Below are 23,808 nucleotides of genomic sequence, written 5' to 3' on the forward strand. Positions count from 1 at the left end.
GTTAGCGGTACTGAATTCGAGTTAACCGAAGAATCAGTTGCGGAGAGCCTACGCCTTCCAACAGTCGGCCAAGATGCAGTATTGGATCTAGAACTAAAAACGTTCGAGGCAGCATGCCAGATTCTCTCAGCAACCAAGAAAGAACCGGTGAAAGTATCCGGTAACAATGCGACACTACGACCGGAGTACATACCGCTCTGTGACATCTTCACAAAGTCGGTTCAGGCAAGCGGTGGCAATTACAACAGCCTCACCAAGGCCAAGATCGAGATGTTAGTCGGTCTGATACAAGGTATGAAAGTTAATTGGGCGAAGTAAATATTCCATAACTTAAAAGACATGGTGAATCCGGACACCACTCGGTCATGGGGATACGTCATTCCCCTTGGAAAAATCTTGCTTCATCATAACATCAACACCGGTCCCGGTGTCATTATCCCATCGGGAAGGTTAATAAAATCCAAACATTTCCTGGAGAGGAAGCAGCGGGCCCCCGGTTCCACAGGTGGCCGAAAGAAGACATCCGCCAAGAAATCGGCCCCGGCAAAAGAAAAGACCGGAAGCAAGGGCAAGGAGAAGATAGTATTCTCGGAACCGCCATCACAAACAAGAGATGAGGAAGAATCGGCTTCCACGTCTGAACGGACCGATTCTGAGAAAACCGATGAAGAAAGACCAAATGAAGAAGAGCATTCGGGTACAAGTCCCGATAATACCGGTACGGGCGCAAATCCTGAGAACGCCGAAGCCGATGAAGAAGGCAGTGAAGAGGAGGAGGAGGACGACCAGAAGAAGGCCGATTTTATAGCGCGCCGGATCTTGGAGAACATTGAACTGCGAGCTGAAGCGGTCGGCGAACTATACCGGGAATGGCACGAGAACCGATTCGACAGACTTTACAAACACATGTTACCAGGCCTAAACGACGAAGAGTGTTTCCGAAGGCTGAAGGAAATAGAGGAAACAGTCATGAGCCTCACAAACGCCGAAACTATTCACGAAGCCTTGGGCCGAACCTCCATCATAAGACCGCGAGCCCGGCTACAGAAGCTAACCGTACGGATCCGGAAGATTAAGGAAAGGTACGTCGAGGGAACACCGGAGGCTCCCTTACAGCTCTTGGTGTTAGAAAAACTTGAGACATCGAAAGGAGAACTCGCAGAAGAAATTGATCGACTTGAGGCGGTGGTCGGACAACGAGGAAAACAGCACTCTCTAGCTTCTTAGACCGATGACGGTCAAAATCATGGTGCAACACCTCATCGGGCAGATCCGGTGATAAACGAAACCGATGAAAGGACGGAGACTCCCCTCAACGCGCAACTTCAAAATGAACAACATGGGGTCTCTGAACCGGGCGTCACAAAAGAATGGGTCATAAACCTTCTTCAAGAGTTTGCAGACTCATCGGTTCACCCATTAGAGGAGAAAATGAAGAAAACCGTGAGCCTGGCACTCCAGTTCGCCAACAAGACAAGGCATGATCTCGTAACGGCACGAGACCAGATCGCAGATATCGAGGCTGATTACCGGGACGAAACGGTTTTGCACAACAATTACCTTCGGCGAACCGAGGCCTTGGAAGAAGACACCTCAGGAATAAAGGATGACTTTGATCGGCTTGAAAGGGAGACCGAACAACGATTAAGAGAGGTCACTGAGGATCTAGTCGGCTCGACACTTGACAGGGTCTTAGAACTGGAAAAGAAGAATGCGAGCCTTGAAGACCGCAAGAACAAGCTCGAAGCCGACCTCAAGGCGCTCACCGCACAAGTAGATGAAATAATCAAGGCCAAGGTGAATGCGGATATTGCGGTTGTGGAGGCGAATGCAAGAGCAGCTAAGGAAGTCCAGGATGCGCTGGACGAAGAAGCAAGATTAGCAAAAGAGCCACCGCAACTCACCGAAGAAGAACGAGCCGAGCGAGAACAAAGGACAATGGCTAAGTACCCGGGACTTGCAAAGTCTGTAGCCGCTCAAGCTGCGGCGGATGCAGAGCGGCTAAATAATGAAAGACAAAGACTTGAAGACTTTGCAACCGCTCACAAGAAGAAGAAAACGGCGGCCCCTTCCTCTTCGGTTCCGGCGAAACGGAAAAGGAAACCATCAAAGAAGGCTCAGGTAGCCGGGCTGCTGGATGGGATCACTGACACGGTTATTGAAAGTCAACCGGACCAGGCCACTCGCACCGAAGATGAAGATGAAGAACATCTGGTGGAGCGTTCTACAAGACAACGAGTCTCCGAATCGGCCAGTCAACCGCAACCGGTTAAGAGAAAACGGACCAAGGATATGATGGCCGGGTTCAACTTCTCCGACTCAGAATAGGGGCTCCCTTTTCCTTAACTATGTTTATTTTGGTGTTTATATAATATTTTCCCTTTTCGGTTTTTCCTTCATATATATATAAAGCTATTTTTGAAACCGGCCTATACTTGCACTTCTATATGGTTTTGATAATTTTAAATAAAATAATCAAAAGGGAGAAATTGATAAGATAAAAAGATAAAATTTTTCCAAAATTTTTCTCGAAATTTTTCCAAAATTTTCCGAAAATTCTCCCAAGTTAGTTTCAAAAATCCGGCCAAATAAAATAAAAACCGGCCTACGTTTGCAAACTTACATGGTTTTGATAATTTTAAATAAAATAATCAAAAAGGGAGAAATTGTTAGATAAAATTAGACCGGTTCACAGAACTTAACATAAATAAACCTTCCATGCAGGAACAAGGAACCGGACCGGTCAAACAAATGAACCGGCTAAGAAGACTAACCGGTCAAGTTATTAAACCGACAAGGACATTCGGAACATAACCGCACAAAAAAAGGATCGGCCAGAACTAAAAACCGGAAACACCAGACAGCCAATCAGCCACAAGGCAGAGGAATAACCAGAAGCTGTTCGGTTAAACCAATCACACCGGAAGCCATTCGGTTAAGTTGAATGACCGACCAGTACAAGAAGACAATTCGGGTATCTGTTGAGAATGATACCAAAGGAACAGACTGAACATTTCCATATTCATACAAGTCTGAGGAAAGTATGCAGGCTGCAGAAGACAGTCCTACAGGATCTTTCCACTTCGGGATAAGTCAGAAAGGAGATCTTCCAAGTACAGACAACTATTTAACAGACAGTCACCACATTGAGTAAAAGACAAACCTAGCAGGTTTGTCTTACACACCGGAAGAACAGACTGCCAAGTCTGTGAGATTGACCGCCAGGTCTGAACAATTGACCGCCAGGTCTGAAAAGATGATCGCAGGGTCTGAATCACTGAATAACTGAACCTCTGCTCAGCCAATCAGATTCAAGGAAGTGAAATATGACCGTTGGCATATTTCACCTATAAAAGGAGCAGTTGAAGAAGAGTAAATGCGGGACAACAAGAGATTCTAAGAGGGACACACAGCGAGACACAAGCAATATAGCGAGCATTTAATTTACAAGTAAAAACAGTGTGTTCTATCTCTAGAGAAAGTCTAAGTGCTAAAGTTGAAGTGTGTATTTTACAATTTCGGTGTAAATTGTAAGAGTGTTATCGAGCAGGAAATAAGTCTCGATCGGATTGTACTTGTATTCCTTAGTGAATATCCTTCTCGCGGTTTCGAAAGGAAGGGGTGACGTAGGAGCTTTATCTCCGAACATCCATAAAATCTGTCTTGTTACTTACTTTCAGCCGGTTCTATTTTCTAACCGACCTGTACTAACCTACCGATACCGCTCTAATCTACTTAACCCTACCCAAACCGTATCACCAGGTTACAAAAACTGACCCATCAATTTTTCAAACCTTCATCATCCGAAACCGGTTCTGCCTATCATACAAGTGTGCTGCTTCAACCTGAAACAAACTTCTTCCGCGCTTAAACCTAGTTCAAGGGTTTGTGACAGTTTGTGTAGTATTGAAACCCCGGTGTTAATCTCTAACCGGATTAACCACCACCCTTTGAGTGAGACCCGCTAACCGGCCCAACCCCGGTCCTCCAGCCGCGACCTAGATCCTAACACATAACATTCTAACTTAATGTTATTTTTAATATAAAGATAATATATCTGTAAAATATTATTATAATATAAATATTATATTATTATATTATATTAGTTTTATTATAAGTATAATGTAATGTCTATATATTCAACATAACCTATATATCATTCAATACAATATTTTTCCATATTCTAACATGAAGCATTGTTATCGTTTGTTATCGTTTTTAAGTCAACTAAGTGATAATCTTTCATTGTCTCCATCAATGGTTACCTTAGTCATTGATGAAGGACTATAATAGTTTATTATTATATTTTGTAATATAAAAAATTCCTTTCAATGTTTTTGTTGATGTTTTTTCTTCGTCTATCATGTCCTTTGAGTTATTCATTCGTTTGTTGTTTCTTTCGAACATGCTATGCATATGGGATTATATCTTATTCGTTGGTTTTTTATGCAACACATGTCATTCGATTCTACATTTTTGCTGATTTATCAGTCAACACACTATCATCATGTACTTGGATGGATTTCAACACTCATAAGTTTCTGAAACTTACAAAATATATTATCAACATTTCAACATCTCGTCTTCAACCTCAAGTTGTTCAAATCATTTAAATCTTAATTTTTAGTTTCTTAAGTGAGACAAACAAATATGACTATTTTTCGATTTTAGTTTATTTTTAGAAGTGGTCACTACAAAGTCTATCTTATTCTATTCATCTAAATTTAATAGTTAGATCATATAATATTTAAAAAAATACATTAATACATTTAGTTACTAGATGTGCCAAAGAACAAATTATGACAAATTCTAGATGAAAACATTTCTTAACCAAATGTCACAACAATAAACCACTACCAGTGTGTCTTTTTTTCATTTTTATTGTATAATTGTTAACTAATTTTGAAGACATTTTTTTAAATTTTGTGTATTCTTACTTCACATCACCATTATGCCGAGTTGATTTTTAATTATCAATTTATAACTCAATCACATAGTCATCTTAATATATAATTAAAATCAAGAAATGCCTTGTTTGCTTTGAGTTATCCAAATAAACCAACAAAATTAAATATTATTTCATTCTCTCTATCTATCAAATTAATTAATTCACTAACTAAAATATTAAAATATTTTTTATTTTTTATTTTATTTATATATATTAATATCCTATAAGACTTTTTTACTTAAAAAAAAAAAATATCATCATTTTCTTAAAATTATTACCCATCATCATTTTTTTTCTAACCTGGACGTCCGGACCGAACAATGCCCTACTTTTACTTTATTTTTTTTAATTAAAAAATACAAACCAAATAAAATTAAACAATTTAAAATTTTAAGATTTGATCGATATTCCTATTCATAATAGTTAACGGCTAATTCACAGTACATTCATAACTATTAGTTTTGTTTTATAAATCAACAAACTTTATAAACTCAATTGAATATTAAATTATAAACAAAGGATTAATTTATTATTTCTTCCAAGTTCCAAACCAGAGCACTTTCTCCCTCTCTCTCTCTCTCCTCTACGAAAGAACGAGACTCGCCGGAACTGGAGATCTGTATCGGCTTCTAGCTCCGGCGAGTAATAGTACACTCTTTCTTGCCGTATACCTAAGCAAAGTAAACGGAACTTCTAAGCAAGATCTGGATTGAAGGATTTGTATCCAAACATCTTCAATCCTGAGATTCAATGGCGGATCCAAATGCAGAATTATTGCAGGAATCTGGATGGGAGGAATTGAGGAAGGAAGCTCGCAAGATAGAGAGCGATCTCGATGTGAAGTTCTCCTCTTATAATAAACTTGGCGCTAGAATCAACCAGGGAGGTCAGACTTATTATTGTTAGTATGATTCTGTTAATTTCTGGTTATATCAATTCATGTTCATCGTAGTTTTCATTTCGAGATGTGGAATTTTGAATTTGCAAGTGCCAGATTTACATTTCCTTCAATGCACACCTAATTCACTGTCAATCTAAGTTACTACTGTTGAGAAGGAATATGTTTGGGCGTTTTCTTAATCCAATTAGGTCATCATTATGCCTGCTCTTATTTCCTGAACATATGTGTATATATATAATTCAGGTTATGTGGATAGTGTTTCATCAACTACTGGATCGAGCAGGTCATGGAAGTCCATGGAAATGGAAATTGAGTCCTTGCTTGAGAAGTTATTAGATATAAATGATGCTATGAGCCGATGTGCTGCCTCTGCTGCTCCTGCTACTTCTGTTACCCAAAAGCTGGCTAGGCACAGAGATATATTCCATGAATACACACAGGTGTAATTTTCTCTCAAACTTTTCTGTTTTGTGAATGCTTGGAGAATCACATGCTATTTACTGTTTATGGTTGCAATCAATTTCACAGCCAACTCGTATATATGGTCCCTCACCCTCAAGTTCTTTATTGATTACAGATGTGACTTCTCTTATGCAGTTTATATCATCTTTCTCTGTTATCAGTTACTATACCTCATTCCTAAAGGTTTTGTTTATTCTCCTGAAAGAAGTAGCTTTTTGGCATTTGTCAATTTTTTGTAAACTAGTAATGTATCTCATGTTTTCCCTCCTTTTCCAAAGAGAGTTGCACTATTTCTTTCATTTTTTGTTTGTATTGAGTAAGTTAGTACTACCCCACTTCAACTTAAAGCGTTCTTAGTGGAAATTGAACAAGAACTTTGATCTCTTAGTTAAAACTCTTTCCACTTACACTTATTGTTTCTATATTTGGATCCGTTTTACAAATACAAAAAAAAAATTGGAAACTAAATTTAGTCACAGATATAGAATTTTATTTTTGTATCTTGAAGTGGATCTTGATACAAAATCGAGATCAATAAGTGTTTCCAAATAGTATTTTACATTGCTTTTTTATTTTATTTTCATTCTGGATTGTTCAGTACAATCGAAAATTTTCATGTTCTCAGATGATACAATATGAGATCCAAAAGAGTACAACCAAAAAAGTGCATGTTCTCAGATGATACAATATGAGACCCAAAAGAATAAATGCAATATTTTTTTGGACAATGTTCCAGTTAGCCTTGTCTAGTATTTAGGAACTGAAGATCTATTTGGCATTGCACTCCATGAATGTGACAGCATCTTACCCAATTTTCCTATTTCTAACATATTAAAACTCCCTTATTGTTTAGAATGTGTATATATGAAAAGCCTTGACATTGCTGTTTTTCCTCAGGAATTTAGACGAATCAAAGGAAATATAACATCGATGAGAGAACACGCCGAACTTCTCAGTTCAGTTAAAGATGACATCAATGATTACAAGGTTATCTTATAGACTTTTTTTGTTTGGTTTTTGGAGTTGTTAGCAAAAGAAAAAAAGACTCCTTTTTAATTATAAAGGTTATTGGATATATGGACTTAGGGACGAAATGTATGCAGGGATCAGGGCAAATGTCACCAAAGATGCAGTTATTACGTGAAAGAGCAGCCATACATGGTAGTATAGCTCATGTAAGAAAATATGGTGTACTTTGATCTTCACACCAAACTGGCTTTATAAAATGATACCCTTTGCACAAGTTGTTTTTCATTTCACTAATTCTACCTTCAATAATAAAGTTGTTGTTAGTTTAACAATCTGTTTGCAGAGGCTAGGAGAAAGGGCAAGAGCTTGTTTGATGTAGATAATCTAATTTTGGAGAAAACCTGATGAAAAAAGTGGATTATTTGTACAGATAGACGATGTAATAAGCCAAGCACAGTCAACTAGAGCAGCATTAGGGTCACAACGATCTATGTTTGGCGATGTTCAAGGGAAAGTGAAGTTACTGAGCGATAAATTCCCCATTATCCGTGGCCTACTTGGTACATATAGTGTAATGCTTATATTTTGTAGCAAGTTTTTTACTCTCCTTTTTTAAAAAAAATTGCTGCTAAACTCAACAATTTATCCAATATCAGGTTCGATTAGAAGGAAGAAGTCAAGGGATACAATAATCCTGTCTGCTGTCATTGCCGCATGTATGTTATTTCTTATAATCTACTGGCTTTCAAAGTAACATAATTGTTTTGATGATGTATTTAAATGAATTATGTTAGGAAAATGTCACTTACATATACATTGATATTTTTAATCTGTAATCTCTTTGAAACAATTTGAAGCAAATCTTGATAGAAGAACCCTCAAATTGTTTTTAGGACTGAGTATTTTTTTTTTCAGGATTGGGATTATTTAAATAATCTTGTTTGGTACGAGGTTATAAAAAATTGTGTTATTGGTGAAAAGACTTAAAGTGTATTAATATTTAATGAAAAATATTTGTGTAAAATAAATAAACAAATGATATTTTAGTATTTTGGTTGATAAATTAATTGTTTTGATTAATAAATAGAAATAGGTGAGAAGATAGAAGGTTTTTTGAATAACCCTTATCCAACAAGGCTTAATAATTTGATTCTATGAATGTATATGTGAAAAGGATTAGCTAAAAAAAACACTAACCTAGGGTTTGGGCCCTAGCCTTGTACTTTTTGTATAGATGTGTTTAAGGAAATGTGATCCCTGACCCACTTGCATTCCCAATTTAGGAAATTGCTCTGTGCCATACTCTTACTTGTTGGCCTAATTTTATTTCACATCACAATTCCAGAATTTAACTTGATGTTAAGCAATTCCTTAAATAAGAATGGTTGTATCTACTTTTTTGCTAACAATTTAATGCAAACTGTTAGGTCAATTACGTGTTTTTATTTTTGTGAAAGAGGCACGCCCCTATTTAAAAAAGAAGAGTGTTTTTAGTGAGAATCAATTCTAAGACCTTTCGCCTTTTAGGTAAAGACCTTTCACCACTTGAAAAATCTCTAGTCTCTTATTATTTTAAGCTTTAATATTCCCTTGGATTAGATTTGGATTGGGAAGATTCTTGATTGAGGGTGAGGGATATTTTTCCTTTGGCATCCATGCGCCATAACTCTCAATTCATTCAATAATGTGTTTTAAATTAGAATCTAATCGGTAAATAGATCCCCTGTTATCAATTTTCTCATGTGCCCTCTCACAGGGAGGGGTAAAAATGTAATATTTTTAATTATTACTCTCCATCTTATGAGATTCTATGAGAGGGCACATGAGATAGTTAGGAACAGGATTCCCATCTGTCTAATCAGACCTTGGTATACACTGTAGAAGCTTTTTTATGTATTTTATGTATTTTATGTATTTTATGTAATGTACTTTGTTTTTGACATTAAAGCTTGTTGTGTGCATTCATTGCCTCTATAGCCCACATGTGAGATTCCTCATTTCTTTTTGCATGTACCATTGTATGATAGATAGGATTAGGCTAATAACAATTGGTAAGAGAATGATTTGTTTAAAATCCTTTTATGTCTGTAATTTTTTGGGAATCAAACTAGGCCTAAGTAAGTAGAGCAGTAATTATTTTGATAAAAAGTAGAAGATAGGTTTAGTTAGGGTTAGAGGGGGTGTCCTTTACCCCTTAAAAGGACTTATCCAGTTGGTAAAGTGAAGCAGCTAGCAATAAAGACTAGTATAATCAAACAAAATATAGGGTTCTTTTTGGCCAGTGATTATAATTAATTAATTAATTAAATTAATTATATATAAAATGAAACAACAGGTTGTTGCCAGATTACAGATAGAAACAAATTAAACATTTATGTTTGATATATATGTAGGACAAAATTTATTATCACATGAACCCCTAAAGTCCAGAATAACCAAAGACCAAGAATTAATTACTAGGCCCTGCAGTTTTTTTTTTTTTTTGTTATTTTAAATATTTCTGGCTGATATTTGTTGTATTTATAGTCTGATAGCAGAGATTCAGAAATCTCTCATTTAAATTGTAGCCGACCCTTTACATATGTATATAAGTAAAAATAAATTTATTTAAAAGGTAGCTCTTTGGTCGTTGTCAAGTAAGGGGGAAGGACAATCTCCCATTTGTTCACAATCTGGTGCAGTTTGAGAAAGCCAAGGAAGGACACTCAATGCATGCTCTTCCCATACCCCCCACTTTCTCTCTGTCGGCAACAATAGATTATGGGTCCAATTCTTTAACATATTCATCAATTGAATAATATGTCATTTGGAAGTCATCTGAAAAAGTTATCCAATAGATCTGGAATCGTCGCAATCGACTCTTTGGGGATCGATTCGACGACTTTCTTAAGAAACAAATACTTCAATCACTTAGCTAGAACACGAGCCTAGTTTAGGTCTTGTTCGCGTCCAAGTTGTGGTCATATACTATAACATAGGTTCAATAGCACCCATTTTAAGCTAGCTTGGATTGGCCAAAGAGACCATCAACTACAAATAGCTCATAAGCAAACACTATAGCACATGGCCTTGTGTTTTCTTTCTTTAGACTTTATTATCTTTGATGTTTTAGATATTTTATGTTAGCTTAATTTTGATTAGGTTGTGACAAATTATGTCTCTACTTGTTTGTTCTTTAATGGGTTGGTTTGTTTCATGGAAAACGTGACCTTTTATGATTTGTGTGGACTTAAGCAACTTAAAAGATCATTTATTTGGGATAATTAGAAAGGATCTAACTTAAATCATCTTGTGGCATGAATAAGTGTCAAAAATCTCTATGAGGTTTTGGGTTTAATTAAGCCCGTTAGACGGCAAGTTCTGCCCCTGATTAAATTATTAAGTGTATTTTATTTGTTAAACCTGCGGGAATTAATCGCACTCTAAAAAGAAGCGACTCAACATTCTAAAAGTTTTGTAAAAAATATGATTGAGATGGGTGACTCGAACATCTTGTATCAACTTTGGAGATTTCATGTAGATGATGGACTTTACCACCTGGAGCTTGTTTGATCTGGGTTATTTCAGAGTTTATAAAAATAAAAATTGTTATTTAGATTTTTAATTAGTTAAATTATTACAATATTTTTATATTTAAAAATAAAGTAAAGATATTTTAATATTTTGTATAAGTGATTCAATGATTTAATAATTAAAGAGAAAGATGATGATAAGATAAAAAAGAAATATTAGAATTTCTCAAATAACATAAATCAAACCAGTTCAATTGTATTTTGTTAGGTTTTCTTCAAAATCTTACTTCATCAAATTGCCAATTTTGTGATCTATGTTAGTGAAATAAAGTTTTAACTAAAAAAAGTTAATTATAATATTAGAGTGATAAGTTAAGGTTTGTGAATTTTTTAAATAATTTCAATTCTTTTATCATTAATAATATCATTCAAGATATTAAAATATTTTTTATTTTATTATTATATATCAATAATTTTTTATAAAAAAACTCTCATTTACTCAAAATCATCATTAATTGTGATTTTTTTAAATAATTTATATATTATTTTTAAAAAAATCACTATCAAACAAGTCTTAAAGTATAGTAAGAGTAACATTGGTTAAAAGGTTTAGTGAAACGTTGATTAAAATCGGTTCACCATTATTCATTATATCCCTTAATTAACTAAAATATCATTTATTTTAAATTTTATTATTATATATTAATACTTAAATATTTTTTAAAAAATCATATTTCTCAAAATCATCTTCTATCATTAATGGTAAAAGAGCTCAAGACCAATTTGAAACAAAAATAACACATTTATCTGTGTAATAATTTTGAAGAAAGAGGTCTCCGCACCAATATTTGTCATAAAAGATCCAAACCATATTAAATGAGAAGTTATACGACTCAACTCCAACATAATTACTCTAATATAGCTTGTCCTTTCGAGTATTAATTGACTAGTTGAAAATAGCCAAAAAGCTATATCAACGGTCAAAGCGAGCTCTTTCATTCCATTTTGAATTAAACAATTCAATCAAGTCTCCATAAAATTCTAAATTTTATATCTAGAAGAAGAAAAAATTTCTTTCCTATTTTTTAAATAACTTCAAATCGAGAGAAAGGCTATGTTCTCTAACAGTTTGAGACAATAAATTGAATCAAATAGATCTAATGATAATTTTTCATTTATTATGTTTTTTCTCTATTATCACGGGAGTGGTTAATTTATAAATTGAATGAAATCAAATATTTATTAACCACTAATTACTAGTAAATAAGTGAATCAAACCAACCCTTAAACTTGTATGCTTTTTAATAGGAACTTGGACATATCTGACCATTTGTAATGATGGCTTGATCATTGAGTATGTGTACCATATTTTTCTTGAGATAATTATTAAAAAAAACAAATTATTAAAGAACAAACAAGTAGAGACATAATTTGTGTGTGGAATATTATAGTTGTATATTTATATAAAATCCTATTTGGAACATTTTTAAACAAATAGGCTAATTTATTATAGAAAAAAAGCTCAATCAAAAATATAAACTCGCTTTAATTTTTTTTTTAGAAAATCAAAAAAAATTAAGCTCCACTGAATTGAGTCAAGATAATGTCACAAAGTAATATAACATTTAACATAAATATTTTAAACCAGTTAGTATTCATCATATTTATTTGAAGTTGGTTATTTGTGAAATTTTCTTTGGTTTGAAAAAATATTGTTGGATAAAAAAGTAAATTTAATTAAAATTTTAGTTGGTTGAATTATTATAATGTCTTTTATATTAAAATTTAAATTTTATAAACATAAATAAATTTTTGATATTTAATTGATAGGTTGAATAATTCGATGATGATTGAAAATAACTTAGATTATTAAATATAATATATGAGAAACTGGGTAATTTAATTGGCAAGAATTAGTGACGGTGCATAAATCACTTAAAATAAGATCTATTAGGGCTTGCTTGATGTTGGTTATTTATTATTTGTTTAAAAAAAATATTTTATGAATAAACAACTTATTTGAATTTGTAGTTGGTTCAATTATTATAATATTTAGTTGTATTTAATATTTATAAAAATAAAATTATACAAACATTAAGTGCGTTTTGAATGAGAATCGAACTCATGACTTATGACTTCTTACTTGAACTAACTTAATAGAATTTAAATCTTGAACTTACATTCCAATTCCATACATTATAAATACAACCTCTAACCAATTAAATTTATTTCTTCTATTTTATAATAAATGAATTCAACCACCAACATTTTTAAATAAAATTAAAAATAAAAATAAAAATAATTTGAGTTGGGATTTGAATTTACTGTAAACAGTTACATGTACAGGTTCTCCCAACAAATGGTCAATATTTTCCTTTTGTTGAACAACTTTCAAAGTGGTATGCACATAAATGGAATTGAAGTATAGGAGAATTACTATTACATTTAGTTTCACCACAGTAAATCTAGATTATAGTTGATGATCCCAAAATATTTTAATTCACCTATACAAACAAAAAAAAGGGTTATATTTTAGCTAGAGAATGAGATTAGAAAAAAGGAAAATAAGAATAAAATCACTCTTTATGAAAACAATCACAATATGTAATTTTTTTTAACAAATGAACATTTTGTAAAGGATGATTAATAAAAAGTTTTATATTTTAAAATAAATAAATGAGAAAAAAGTATTAAAATAAATGTTGACACATCAAAGTTTTACATCCAAATGCTACTTTTCAGTTGTACGGTTTATTGTTTTTTATTAAATTATATTGAATTCAAATTTTATGAAATAAATAAAATGTGATATACAAGTTCGTGGTAAAAATTCAAAAAAAAAAATCATGATCAAACAACCTCCAATTAATGTTTTATTTTTATGTCAGTTTATTCTTGGGGCTAGTTTAATCATAGGTTTTTAAAAAAATTATGAATATTGTCTGAAAATTTTTGTTTGATAAAGAAATAGGTTATTTGTGATTATTTAAGATAAATGACTAAATTATTATTTTATATTTAAAATTTAAATAAAATAAAAGTATTTTTATATTTTAGTGATATGATAGATAGAACTTAATAATGATATTAATGTAATAGAGAGATAGTTCTTACAAAAACTAAAAGACTCCAAATCAAACGAGCTCTTTGAACTAACTAGGGATTTTTCTATGACATTATTTTTATTCAGCTTAAAAAGTTTTTATTGATAATCAAATTTGAAACATTTTGTTCTAGCATATCGGAAAAAGATATAGATAGAGACATTCCAAAAAAATATATATAGATATTCCCTACCTCTCTTTGTGGGCTATGTGTATGTGGGATTAATCGCACTCATTTTAAGAAAAACTAAATTTTGAAACATTTTGTAACATAGAAAATACTCTTCCAATTTAAGCTATCTCAATAAGAGTTACTTTTCAAAAAAAAAAATCAATTGTAATGAAAACCCACAAAAATTGAAACTCACAACAAAGTTACAAATTATGATGATAACTAGAACATAAAATCAATGTTCTTGAAATTAATTAAAGTGAAAATATGTGTTCAAGATTTAATTATGTTCACCCCTACATAGAAAGAATCCAAAATATAAAATGTAACTTCCTTTTGAGATGATTGTTGCAATTACTTGAACAAGAAATATCAAAAACTTTAATTGATCAACTAACATAAACAAAAATTGAATTAAAGTCTGTTAAAAAATTTAGGGTGAATATTATAATATAATATTGGATCGAGGTGCAGCTAGCAAATTGTCTGATCTCCCTAACCACATCTAAAAAAGAAAAGTGTGTAATATTCTTTCAGAGACATAAATAACTTTTTTTATAGGTTTACTTTATTTGTAAATAAAAAGGAAAAAAGATTGTAAAGAAAAAGGGTTACTTTTAAGGGCAAACTTGGGATAAAGAAAATCCTTCAGTCCAGACATGGGAGTTGGGTTTAGGATGTGATAGTTCTCAAACAACTTACAGAAGTGACAGCCATCTTTTCTTACATCTTAAAAGAAACCCTAAACCTAAATTATTTATTATTACTTACAACTTCATAAAAAAAAATAGTATTTTAGTGGACAAATTAAATGGTTTTATAATTACAATAATATTAATCATATATAGTGAGTGTTTTTAAAAAACTTTAAAAGATTTTAGAAAAAAATTAAAAGGTAAAATCAAACCACTCTAAGAATTTGTATCTAAAATCCAATCATCTAATCATATTATCTTCAAGTACCAATTTACTCGTACCAAAATACAAAATTAATCTTATTACTTAATTTTATAAAATTTATATAGAAAAATATACTATAGCAATTCAAACAAATAAAAACCCAAATAACTTGCTTTTATTATCAAACGAATATTTTTTTAATAAAATCCTTCAAAACCAACATGATAACATCAAACAAGCTCTTAATGTAAAAAAGAAAAGAAAAAGGTCATTGCAAAGGGTTAGTTTTTATTAAGTTTATAATTAGTTAACATATAGAGCATTTTTTCACTAAGAAACGTTGGGTTTTATTTCTCTTTTGTTGGAGTATAACTAATCCTCGCGGGTTAAATAAATTGTCCGCAAAAACATTTAATCATTTAATCAGGCGGCAAATCGGGTTAAGACCTCAAGAAGGCTGGAGATATCCGGCTCTTGTAGTTGCTAAACTAGAAGAAGGATAACTCAGAGCTAATTTGGTGTTGGTTTTATAGAATTTTTCTATTAAAACTCACCTATCATCTTTTTTTTAACATTTAATACCATTAATCAATCAATATTTATATTTTAAATAGAAAAGATATAATAATTAAATATTAAAAACTAAAACAACTTACCATTTCATAAAAAAAAACAATTCTTCAAATAACTCAATAAAATTTTCATACCAAATCAACCAAACTCTTATGGCTCGTTTTTGATGCAGTGGTTAATTAGTAAGGTTTTTCCTGATTTCCCCCCTAAAAACTATGTATGATTAAATTTTCTAAAATCCCAGTTTTTATGGTTAAAATATAAAATAACTTTTATTTTTTAAAGATAAATTAATTTTTTATAATTAAGTAAATGATAATTTTTGTATTTAAATATATTAAATAAATGATTAAATTGTTGAAATGATGAATGAAACGATGATTAGGTTTTAAGATAAAATCCTGAAAAATTTTAAAACCACTACATCAAACGAAACCCTTAAAGTTGTACAATTATGAAATGTATAAAAATAACTATTGATATATATACCTAACATGTTATATAGTTTCTATAAGGTATAACTTTTCCAAATTGTTGTTACTCAATATATATTTGATTATTTTGGATTTGTTTTTAAATCCCAACCGAACAAACAATACCTTGTTTATCCAATCTATATGTATCATCATTTAAAAGCTTCTGTCTTATTAGGAGGAATGCTGACAGCTATGCACCTATGTAAGAATGGTATTGGGAAGAAGGAGAGAAAGAGCCCATTGAAGGGTCAAATCTTCAAACTAAAATAAGCATTTTTTACTTTATTTTTAAATATTCATATTCTTTTTCTTATTATATTATCATTTTATATATAAAATATTAAAATTGTTCCCAAAATAAAATAAATCTTTTTAACTTCACACCAAATACAATTATTTTAAATAACTCAAAACCATTTATAAGTTCAATTTTCTTTTATAAATTTAAACAAAAACATTAGTCATACAAAAGACTATGCAAAATGAAGTATAGAATAATCTGCCTAGTTTCATCATAGCCTTTGTTTTATGGATTATATATTTAATTAAACACGTTTTATGTAAATAATATATGGTTTGATATAAAACAATCAAAATGTTTATAGTATTTAGAGGTAGTTATCATAGTTTGTTACGTAGAAGGAAGAAAGATTATAAATTTTAAACATTGTTAGTAAAAAAAAATGATTATCTATTATATATAAGAAATGATAGAGAAAGTGAATTTAAATTAGAGATGTGAAAGAGACACCATCTGAATGGCTGAAAAAAAATATATTTAACTTCGTCTTTTTAAAATATGAATAATTTGAGTGGATGAGATAACTGACTATTGAATAAGATTTTATTTGGGAAAAAAATTCAAATAACACCATGTCAAACAAGTTCAGCATTTTAAAATGATTTACGGAATAATTAAAATTTAATATATTGATTGATAATTTTATTGATATAATTATTGAAAAATGAATGATTTGTCACTTTCGGGTAGATAAAAGTTTGGATAGTTGATCTCATTACAATAAATAATGACATGTCATAAAGACGTCTTTTGGACAAACTAGATCAAAAACATCAAAATACACGTTAAAAACAACTAGATATTCCTTGTCCCTAAATTTGACCCGGTCACAAATGATATCCGAGTTTATTCGCCCAGAAAGATACAACAATATTTGTGTTCCTTTCAAATGATCAAATTCTAAGATGATCAGATCTAGCTAGTGTTCAGTAAGAGACTTCTTAATATTGAATATTTATCTAAGTCAATGACTCGACGGTGATTTTGGTTGGGTGTTTGTGAAGCATTTGTAGATACTTAAATTAACTAATAAATAAGTCATATTAAGGAGATATAATAAATACTATAAGATTTCTTACCGAAATTTAATCGTAAATCAATGTTGATAGTATTTTCTATGTTGAGTAATTGATAGTTCACAATAGTATATAGAAAGAAAAAGTGAGCATTTTTGGAAGGTAAAAAAGTATTGACTTTGTCTTGGGTGTGATTTAAGAGTTGACTAATCAATAATCATGCTAACATAACTAGTTACCATATGAGTGACAAGAAAATATGTATAACCAATAGTAACAAATAAGTTCTGACTAGTCTTAAATTAAACCAAAATAACTTTTATTGAAAGGAATCATAAGCTAGAATATTGCAATAATTGATCATTCTATAATTCATTATTAATTATAAAACTACAATGTAGACGGAAGCTAAAGATTTGCATATGAATAGTTATTTATGTTGCCACATAAATGAAATTGAATTTGGATTTCACAATAATACAAAAAGCAATATTATATCACATTTTGACGGTAAAAAATAAACAATGAAAGATTTACAACTACCAGGAACATTTATATCTCCATTGAAATTGAGAATACTATATATGATTATGATTGCATATTTAAAAAAACATTACGACACCACCGGGAACACACAATTATAATTATAATTCAACTTAAAGTGTTTGAGGATAGATATTTATTAACTTCAACCAAACAAAAAAGTAATTAATATTCGATCATAATATCTCTAGGGCTTGTTTGATTAGAAGAACAACACTATGTATTCATAGTTAGTACAAAACATTTCCAAAAATATTTATATTGGAAGTATTTTGACTATAATTGTCTTTTAACATAAATCTCTTAATTATATAATAAAGCTGGTTAATTAATTAGTCTTCCATGGCTGTAATTAAGATGGACCTTATGAGGTGCACATGAGATAGTCCGCCCCAATTAGGGCAATTTATAAAATTAGGGTTTTAAGTGAGAGGATGACAGAAAACAGGTGGGCACCAATTAGGGCTCTTAGAATTTTACCGAGGTTTTTTGATCAGTATATATTAATTTACAGCGAGCGAGCGTCCTACGTACACTAGGTCACCAGAGCTAGCCCTAAGGAAGGGGTTTATTATTATTTTATTTTATTTATTGGTAAAAAGAAGGGGGTTCTTTAAGATTGAAAACAACAGCTGAATGAGCCAATGCTAATCACTCCCATGCACACGTCCCTTTCTCACTCCTCTCCCCCACCTCTGCCGCTTCTGCCCTCTCTCTCTCTCTAACCCATTGGGAAGGTCACCATATATTTATTATTATTATTATTATTATTTATTTTATTATTATTTAATTCCCATTTCCCACCCACAGGCTACAGCTTCATGAGGCTTCTTCCCGAATTGTTAGATCCCATGTACTTATCTCTTTTTATGGACCAAACTATCTTCAATTTGGCTTTATCAAACATGCTTACTTACTTACTTAATATATTTACCTTTTATCTTAATTCTTCTTTTTTTTGTTAAAAAAATGTAACATAAAGTTCATGTAATCACCGAAAATCATCAAAACAATCAAACAAACATAAGGTAAATAGGTCAAATAAATTTCTGATTTCATAAGTTTTGTTTGCATGCTCAAGTGAACAGTACTTAGCTGAACCGAAGTAGAGAAGGGCATCAAGATTTGTATTGACCTTGATACTTTTGTGCTTTGAGTTTATTCTTATTCTGTTTTTTTTATGCTGTTGATGTTTTACTTTATTGAACTAATTTGATTAGGGTTTTTATTTGCTTAAAAAAAAGTGAAATAAGAATAATGACAGCTCAATTAGTGGATTCTTTAGAGATCAACAAACAAAAGGATGATTCAAATTTTTAAAAAATAATGAAAATCATATTTAATCCAATTTGAGAGAGGAATTACAAAAATATATATAACTAATTTGAGAGAAAGATGTAAATGATTTTGTTAAAAACTAAAATATTTTTTTGTAGAAGAAAAACCTTCTTTATTAGGTCTTCCAATCTTCAGATGTATAAGTAGGTAGCTCCACAAGTCATTCTTTAGTCTCTCCCTCTCTCTCTTATTATTTCTTTCTTTCTTAATTTGAGAATTGAGATATAGCTCAACATATATATATATATATATATGTAGAGCAAGATCGATCAGATCTAAGAGGCTAGTTTTTTTAATCAGTGAATCCAGTGGTGAGGTAACACATCAATCCTAGCAGTCAATCAATCAAATCAATAGGAGAATCATTATCATCGGAGGAATCAAAGAAAAAAGAAATAAAGAAAAAAAAAACATTGTCATCATCATGTCTTCTTCATCCGCTGCCTTTTCACCGGACCACTTTCACCACCTCTCTCCTTCTTCCGAGCAGCTCTGTTACGTCCATTGCAACTTTTGCGATACTGTCTTAGCGGTTATTTTTCTTTTTCTCTCTCTCTTATTCTTGTTTTTCTTGCTTGGCACCAGCATGTCGGACTCGAGAAAGCCTTAACCTTTTTCTTCTTCTTTCCAATTTCATTGCTTTAATTTGTTTTTTTATTTTTTTGGATGGAGTGCAGGTTAGTGTTCCATGTTCAAGCTTGTTCAAGACGGTTACGGTTCGATGTGGGCACTGCACCAATCTGTTGTCTGTCAACATGCGTGGTCTTCTTCTTCCGGCTGCCAATCAACTTCATCTCGGCCATTCCTACTTGACTCCTCAAAACATTTTGGTAATTTTGGGTTTTCTTTGTCTTTTGGGTGAATTTCTTGAGCTTTGTGTTGTTTTCGATGTTCTTTTTGTTGATTTTCTTGGTTCTCTTTGATTTCGGGAGTGTGTTTTTGTGCCTTCGTGAGTACTTATTAATGAAATAGTTTTTTTTATCTTTTTAGGGTTTTTTTCTTCATGGTTCTCATTTTGTTGTTATGATCTAGCTAGTTCAAGTTCTTTGGTTTCATTGATAAGGGTTTGTTTGTTTTTCCTATTCCTTAATGAACAATTAGGAGGAGATTCGAAGTGTGACGCCAAACATGATGGTGAACCCACAAGTGCCTAACCTTAACAATCATCAGCCTCAAATGCCGGCCAGAGGAGGAATGGATGAGCTTCTTCCTAAGCCTCTTCCTGTTGCCAATCGACGTGAGACTATTCAAAATCTCTATCTTATTTTATTTTTAAGAAATATAACGTTGTTCTTTATGAGACATAAAAAAAAAATAGTGTTTCTATAACCTAACTAGAGTATCTCAAAGAGTTTACTTTCATACAGTGTCTCTAAAGGTCATTGAAACCCTAAAAAAACACTCGTTTGATTAGGTATTTTCTCAATCCATTTGTGCCGGTGAGAAGAACGTGTGATTAGAAAAGAAACCCTAGTGATGTTTTTTTTAATATATATATAATATAGGCTTGGTTGGATTGAAAATGATAAATTGTTTTTGAGTCCCCCGGAAAACAAGAGATGCTTCTTGGATGGATAGATGATGATAGAGATAATGATCAGGTGATGATGATAATGTGGGGATGGGTTAATAGAGGACAGAAGTGTGGTACTCTTAAAAAAAATATATAAATATTAAAAATAAAAAATAACAAAATAACAAAATATTAGCAAAAATGATTTTAATGTGGTGTCCATTGATTTGTCTGTCTATGTCTGTCCAGCACCGGAGAAGAGACAGAGAGTCCCATCTGCCTACAACCGTTTCATCAAGTAAGTATTATAATTAATATTAATTAAGCCATTTTTAACCTAGTAATTAATTAAATCACTTAATAATTAATTTATCACAAACCCTAATGGAATTTATATATATATTGTTATATATATAGGGACGAGATTCAACGCATTAAGGCTGGAAATCCCGAGATCAGTCACAGAGAAGCCTTCAGTGCTGCTGCCAAAAACGTATGTTTTCATTAAATGCAACAAAAAATTTTTCATTATGAATGTTTATGAAAAAGAGTATGAACTTTTAGGGTTTGAGAATTGATTTGGTTTTGTTTTGTTTGGGTCGGTTCAATTTGTTTTTTTTATCTCTTGCTAGTGGGCCCACTTTCCACACATTCACTTTGGACTTTTGCCTGATCATCAACCCGTGAAGAAAGCTAACATGCGCCAGGTACTTTATTTAAACCCTAGGGATCTTGAATTTATTTATTTATTTGTTAAATAGGAAAAAAGATTAATGTAGTTTATGTGTGTTTGTGTGTTAGGATGGTGATTGGTGAAGATGTTCTAATATGAAAGATGGGTTCTAGCTTCTATCTTGCCAATGTTGGTGTCTCTTCTTCTTACTAGTGAAGTTAAAAAACCCTAGTTTTTAATATTATTGTTGGTGTTCTTGTTGTTTAATCTTCTTATGTTGATGAATGATATGAGAACTTTTGTACCTTTTTTATGTAGTTAGATGAAGCTTTTTCCTTGTTTACTTTCTTTATCTTTGCATGCATGCAATCAATTACAAGTTATTACTACCATATTAAAATCCATCTCATATTTTTCCCTTTAAAATGAAATATTTGCGTTTTTTTATTAGGTCAATCAATGAAAGAATGATTTTGTTAGGTGACCAAAGTATTCATTCAAAAACTCGTGAAAAAACTAAAATATGTCATAGATATGAGCTCACAATGATTTAGATAAATCATCAAATTAGACTTGAAATAGGGTTTGATTACATCCTTAAAAGATTATCATATTCCCTTCTTTTTTATAACCAATGTTGATCAATTGTTCATGACACCGGAATTTCTTCAATTAGTTCCCTTATTCATCAAATTGTGTGTTTTTGTTCATAGGTCATGATCTCTAGATCTTTGTCTTATGATTCTCTTCATAGAATTTTTATTCCAATAATATGTTAGTTCTAGCCAGCGGTAGGCATCAAATATCAAATTCTTCTGTGTATTGATTGGTCATATCGTTAGATGGTTATGCGATAAGATTTTTCAATGGCTTCTAGCTAATTTAGGTTGATTTGTTTTATGTTACACACGACTTGTTGGTTTGTTTAAATCTATTCCTAGACCTTATGATACATATATTTTGTCCATTAAAAACGTTTGTGTAAGTTATTTTGAATTGGTTTAAGCCTAGTTTTAGTAATATTTATTTTGTTGATACACATACATATTCATTGAAGAAAGTTGTTTCCATACTACTATTAATGAATTCTTTTTATGTTTTTGTATTGAAGCTGAATACGTTTGTTTGTTCGGAAATGATTCAACAAGCTTCAATAGATGAGTGCTTTTCAAATAGGATCTTTTACGAGGATCTCTTTTTTTCGGTATCGGACCATCTAAAGTCATATCAGTTCTACTAAGTAATTTATTAAAAAAAAAATTATGGATAGTCATTTCAATGCTCTTGCTGCACTCTTTATGTCAATAATGGATTATTTGTTAAGCCTAGGTTGCAATGTTTGATATTTTGTCACAATACAATAAATGAGAAATCATCTGCAAATATTGGACACACATAATAAAGTCGTGGGTCAAGTATCTAAATTAAGCCCAAATAAATGAGAACTAATTGTTCAGTCTTAGTTTTCAGCCCATTAATTCTTGAAGTACTCAGCAGCCCAAAATGTCAGGCAATAAATAAAATAGATCCTAAGAATAATTTACAAAATAACTAAACTTAAGTTTAAAAAAGTATTATTTTATATTATTATTATTATACAAGTAAAATAATAATCAATATTAAAATAAAAATGATTAATTCGACTTCAGGAATTAAATAATTTTATAGTGTATTTCAAATAAATTAATGACAAACAATCATATATATATATATATATATATATATATATATATATATATATATATATATATATATATATATATATATATATATATATATATATATATATATAATATTTTAATAATCTACCATAAATATGAATTCATTATTCTTATTTTCTAGATAGTGAATTTTTTTACAGTCATGACTAAATATTTTACCTATTAACATGTATCATTTACATACATTCAAAACATTAATTTTATTACATAATTTTTGTATTGCAATCAACCCAGAACAGTTAAAAATATATTTATAAGATTTCCAATAAAAATATTATACAATTTTCATGTTTTAGTTGTTGGGTTGGGTTAAAAAGTTTTTTTATATGTAAACTAGTTATTTAATTTATTAAAAATATTTTAATAAATGAAAGTAAAATTATATATTGTTCTTTTTAGACAAACACAATCAATAAAGTGAGATAATAATATCACACAAATTTAAAATATAATTTATAAAGTTTTAACTCGTAACATAACTTCTTTCATGCATCACTTTCTCATTATTAATCTCTCATTATTTCCCACAAAAATAAATTATAGAATGTCTTAGATATACCATGTTCTGGTAATAAACCAACCTATTTTACTTCAAATTTTGTAGAACTTCTTCTTCACTATTAAAGATCTTTTTAAAAAAAACTTTATTGGTACCTCCTCCAAATCGAATGACTCGAACAAACATT

At 31.0% G+C, this 23,808-nt stretch overlaps 3 protein-coding genes across 4 annotated transcripts; all 3 read left to right on the forward strand.

Annotated features, from left to right (window-relative positions):
* Positions 1–1,431: 1,431 nt before the first annotated feature.
* Positions 1,432–2,328, forward strand: LOC124932853 (protein P54-like). Its single transcript, XM_047473553.1, has one exon. The coding sequence runs from the start codon at positions 1,432–1,434 to the stop codon at positions 2,326–2,328; it is 897 nt and encodes a 298-aa protein (XP_047329509.1).
* A 3,149-nt stretch (positions 2,329–5,477) lies between these two features.
* LOC124921616 (Golgi SNAP receptor complex member 1-2-like) lies at positions 5,478–8,253 on the forward strand. The gene is made up of 6 exons (XM_047462289.1): positions 5,478–5,834; positions 6,093–6,289; positions 7,209–7,298; positions 7,415–7,486; positions 7,711–7,840; positions 7,937–8,253. The coding sequence occupies exons 1-6, from the start codon at positions 5,699–5,701 to the stop codon at positions 8,032–8,034; spliced, it is 723 nt and encodes a 240-aa protein (XP_047318245.1). The 5' UTR covers positions 5,478–5,698; the 3' UTR covers positions 8,035–8,253.
* Positions 8,254–19,390: 11,137 nt separating this feature from the next.
* On the forward strand, positions 19,391–21,744 carry LOC124921621 (axial regulator YABBY 1-like). Of its 2 annotated transcripts, none has more exons than XM_047462292.1 (7): positions 19,391–19,747; positions 19,893–20,045; positions 20,317–20,452; positions 20,978–21,026; positions 21,146–21,221; positions 21,361–21,435; positions 21,530–21,744. In XM_047462292.1, the coding sequence occupies exons 1-7, from the start codon at positions 19,640–19,642 to the stop codon at positions 21,542–21,544; spliced, it is 612 nt and encodes a 203-aa protein (XP_047318248.1). In that variant the 5' UTR covers positions 19,391–19,639; the 3' UTR covers positions 21,545–21,744. The 2 variants fall into 2 exon arrangements, with proteins under 2 accessions (XP_047318248.1, XP_047318249.1); XM_047462293.1 differs by having other exon boundaries at positions 19,392–19,747; positions 21,527–21,744.
* Positions 21,745–23,808: the final 2,064 nt, after the last annotated feature.

Source organism: Impatiens glandulifera, chromosome 1 (assembly GCF_907164915.1).
Source record: "Impatiens glandulifera chromosome 1, dImpGla2.1, whole genome shotgun sequence".
Lineage (NCBI taxonomy): Eukaryota > Viridiplantae > Streptophyta > Magnoliopsida > Ericales > Balsaminaceae > Impatiens > Impatiens glandulifera.

Bases quoted from the DNA above. Each gene is read 5' to 3' on its own strand.
- LOC124932853 (XM_047473553.1), top strand. From the start codon at position 1,432: ATGAAGAAAACCGTGAGCCTGGCACTCCAGTTCGCCAACAAGACAAGG.
- LOC124921616 (XM_047462289.1), top strand. From the start codon at position 5,699: ATGGCGGATCCAAATGCAGAATTATTGCAGGAATCTGGATGGGAGGAA. The intron at 7,487-7,710 runs GTAAGAAAATAT...TTATTTGTACAG, and splicing joins TACATGGTAGTATAGCTCAT to ATAGACGATGTAATAAGCCA. The intron at 7,841-7,936 runs GTACATATAGTG...ATCCAATATCAG, and splicing joins CATTATCCGTGGCCTACTTG to GTTCGATTAGAAGGAAGAAG.
- LOC124921621 (XM_047462292.1), top strand. From the start codon at position 19,640: ATGTCTTCTTCATCCGCTGCCTTTTCACCGGACCACTTTCACCACCTC. The intron at 21,027-21,145 runs GTAAGTATTATA...TTATATATATAG, and splicing joins GCCTACAACCGTTTCATCAA to GGACGAGATTCAACGCATTA. The intron at 21,222-21,360 runs GTATGTTTTCAT...ATCTCTTGCTAG, and splicing joins TCAGTGCTGCTGCCAAAAAC to TGGGCCCACTTTCCACACAT.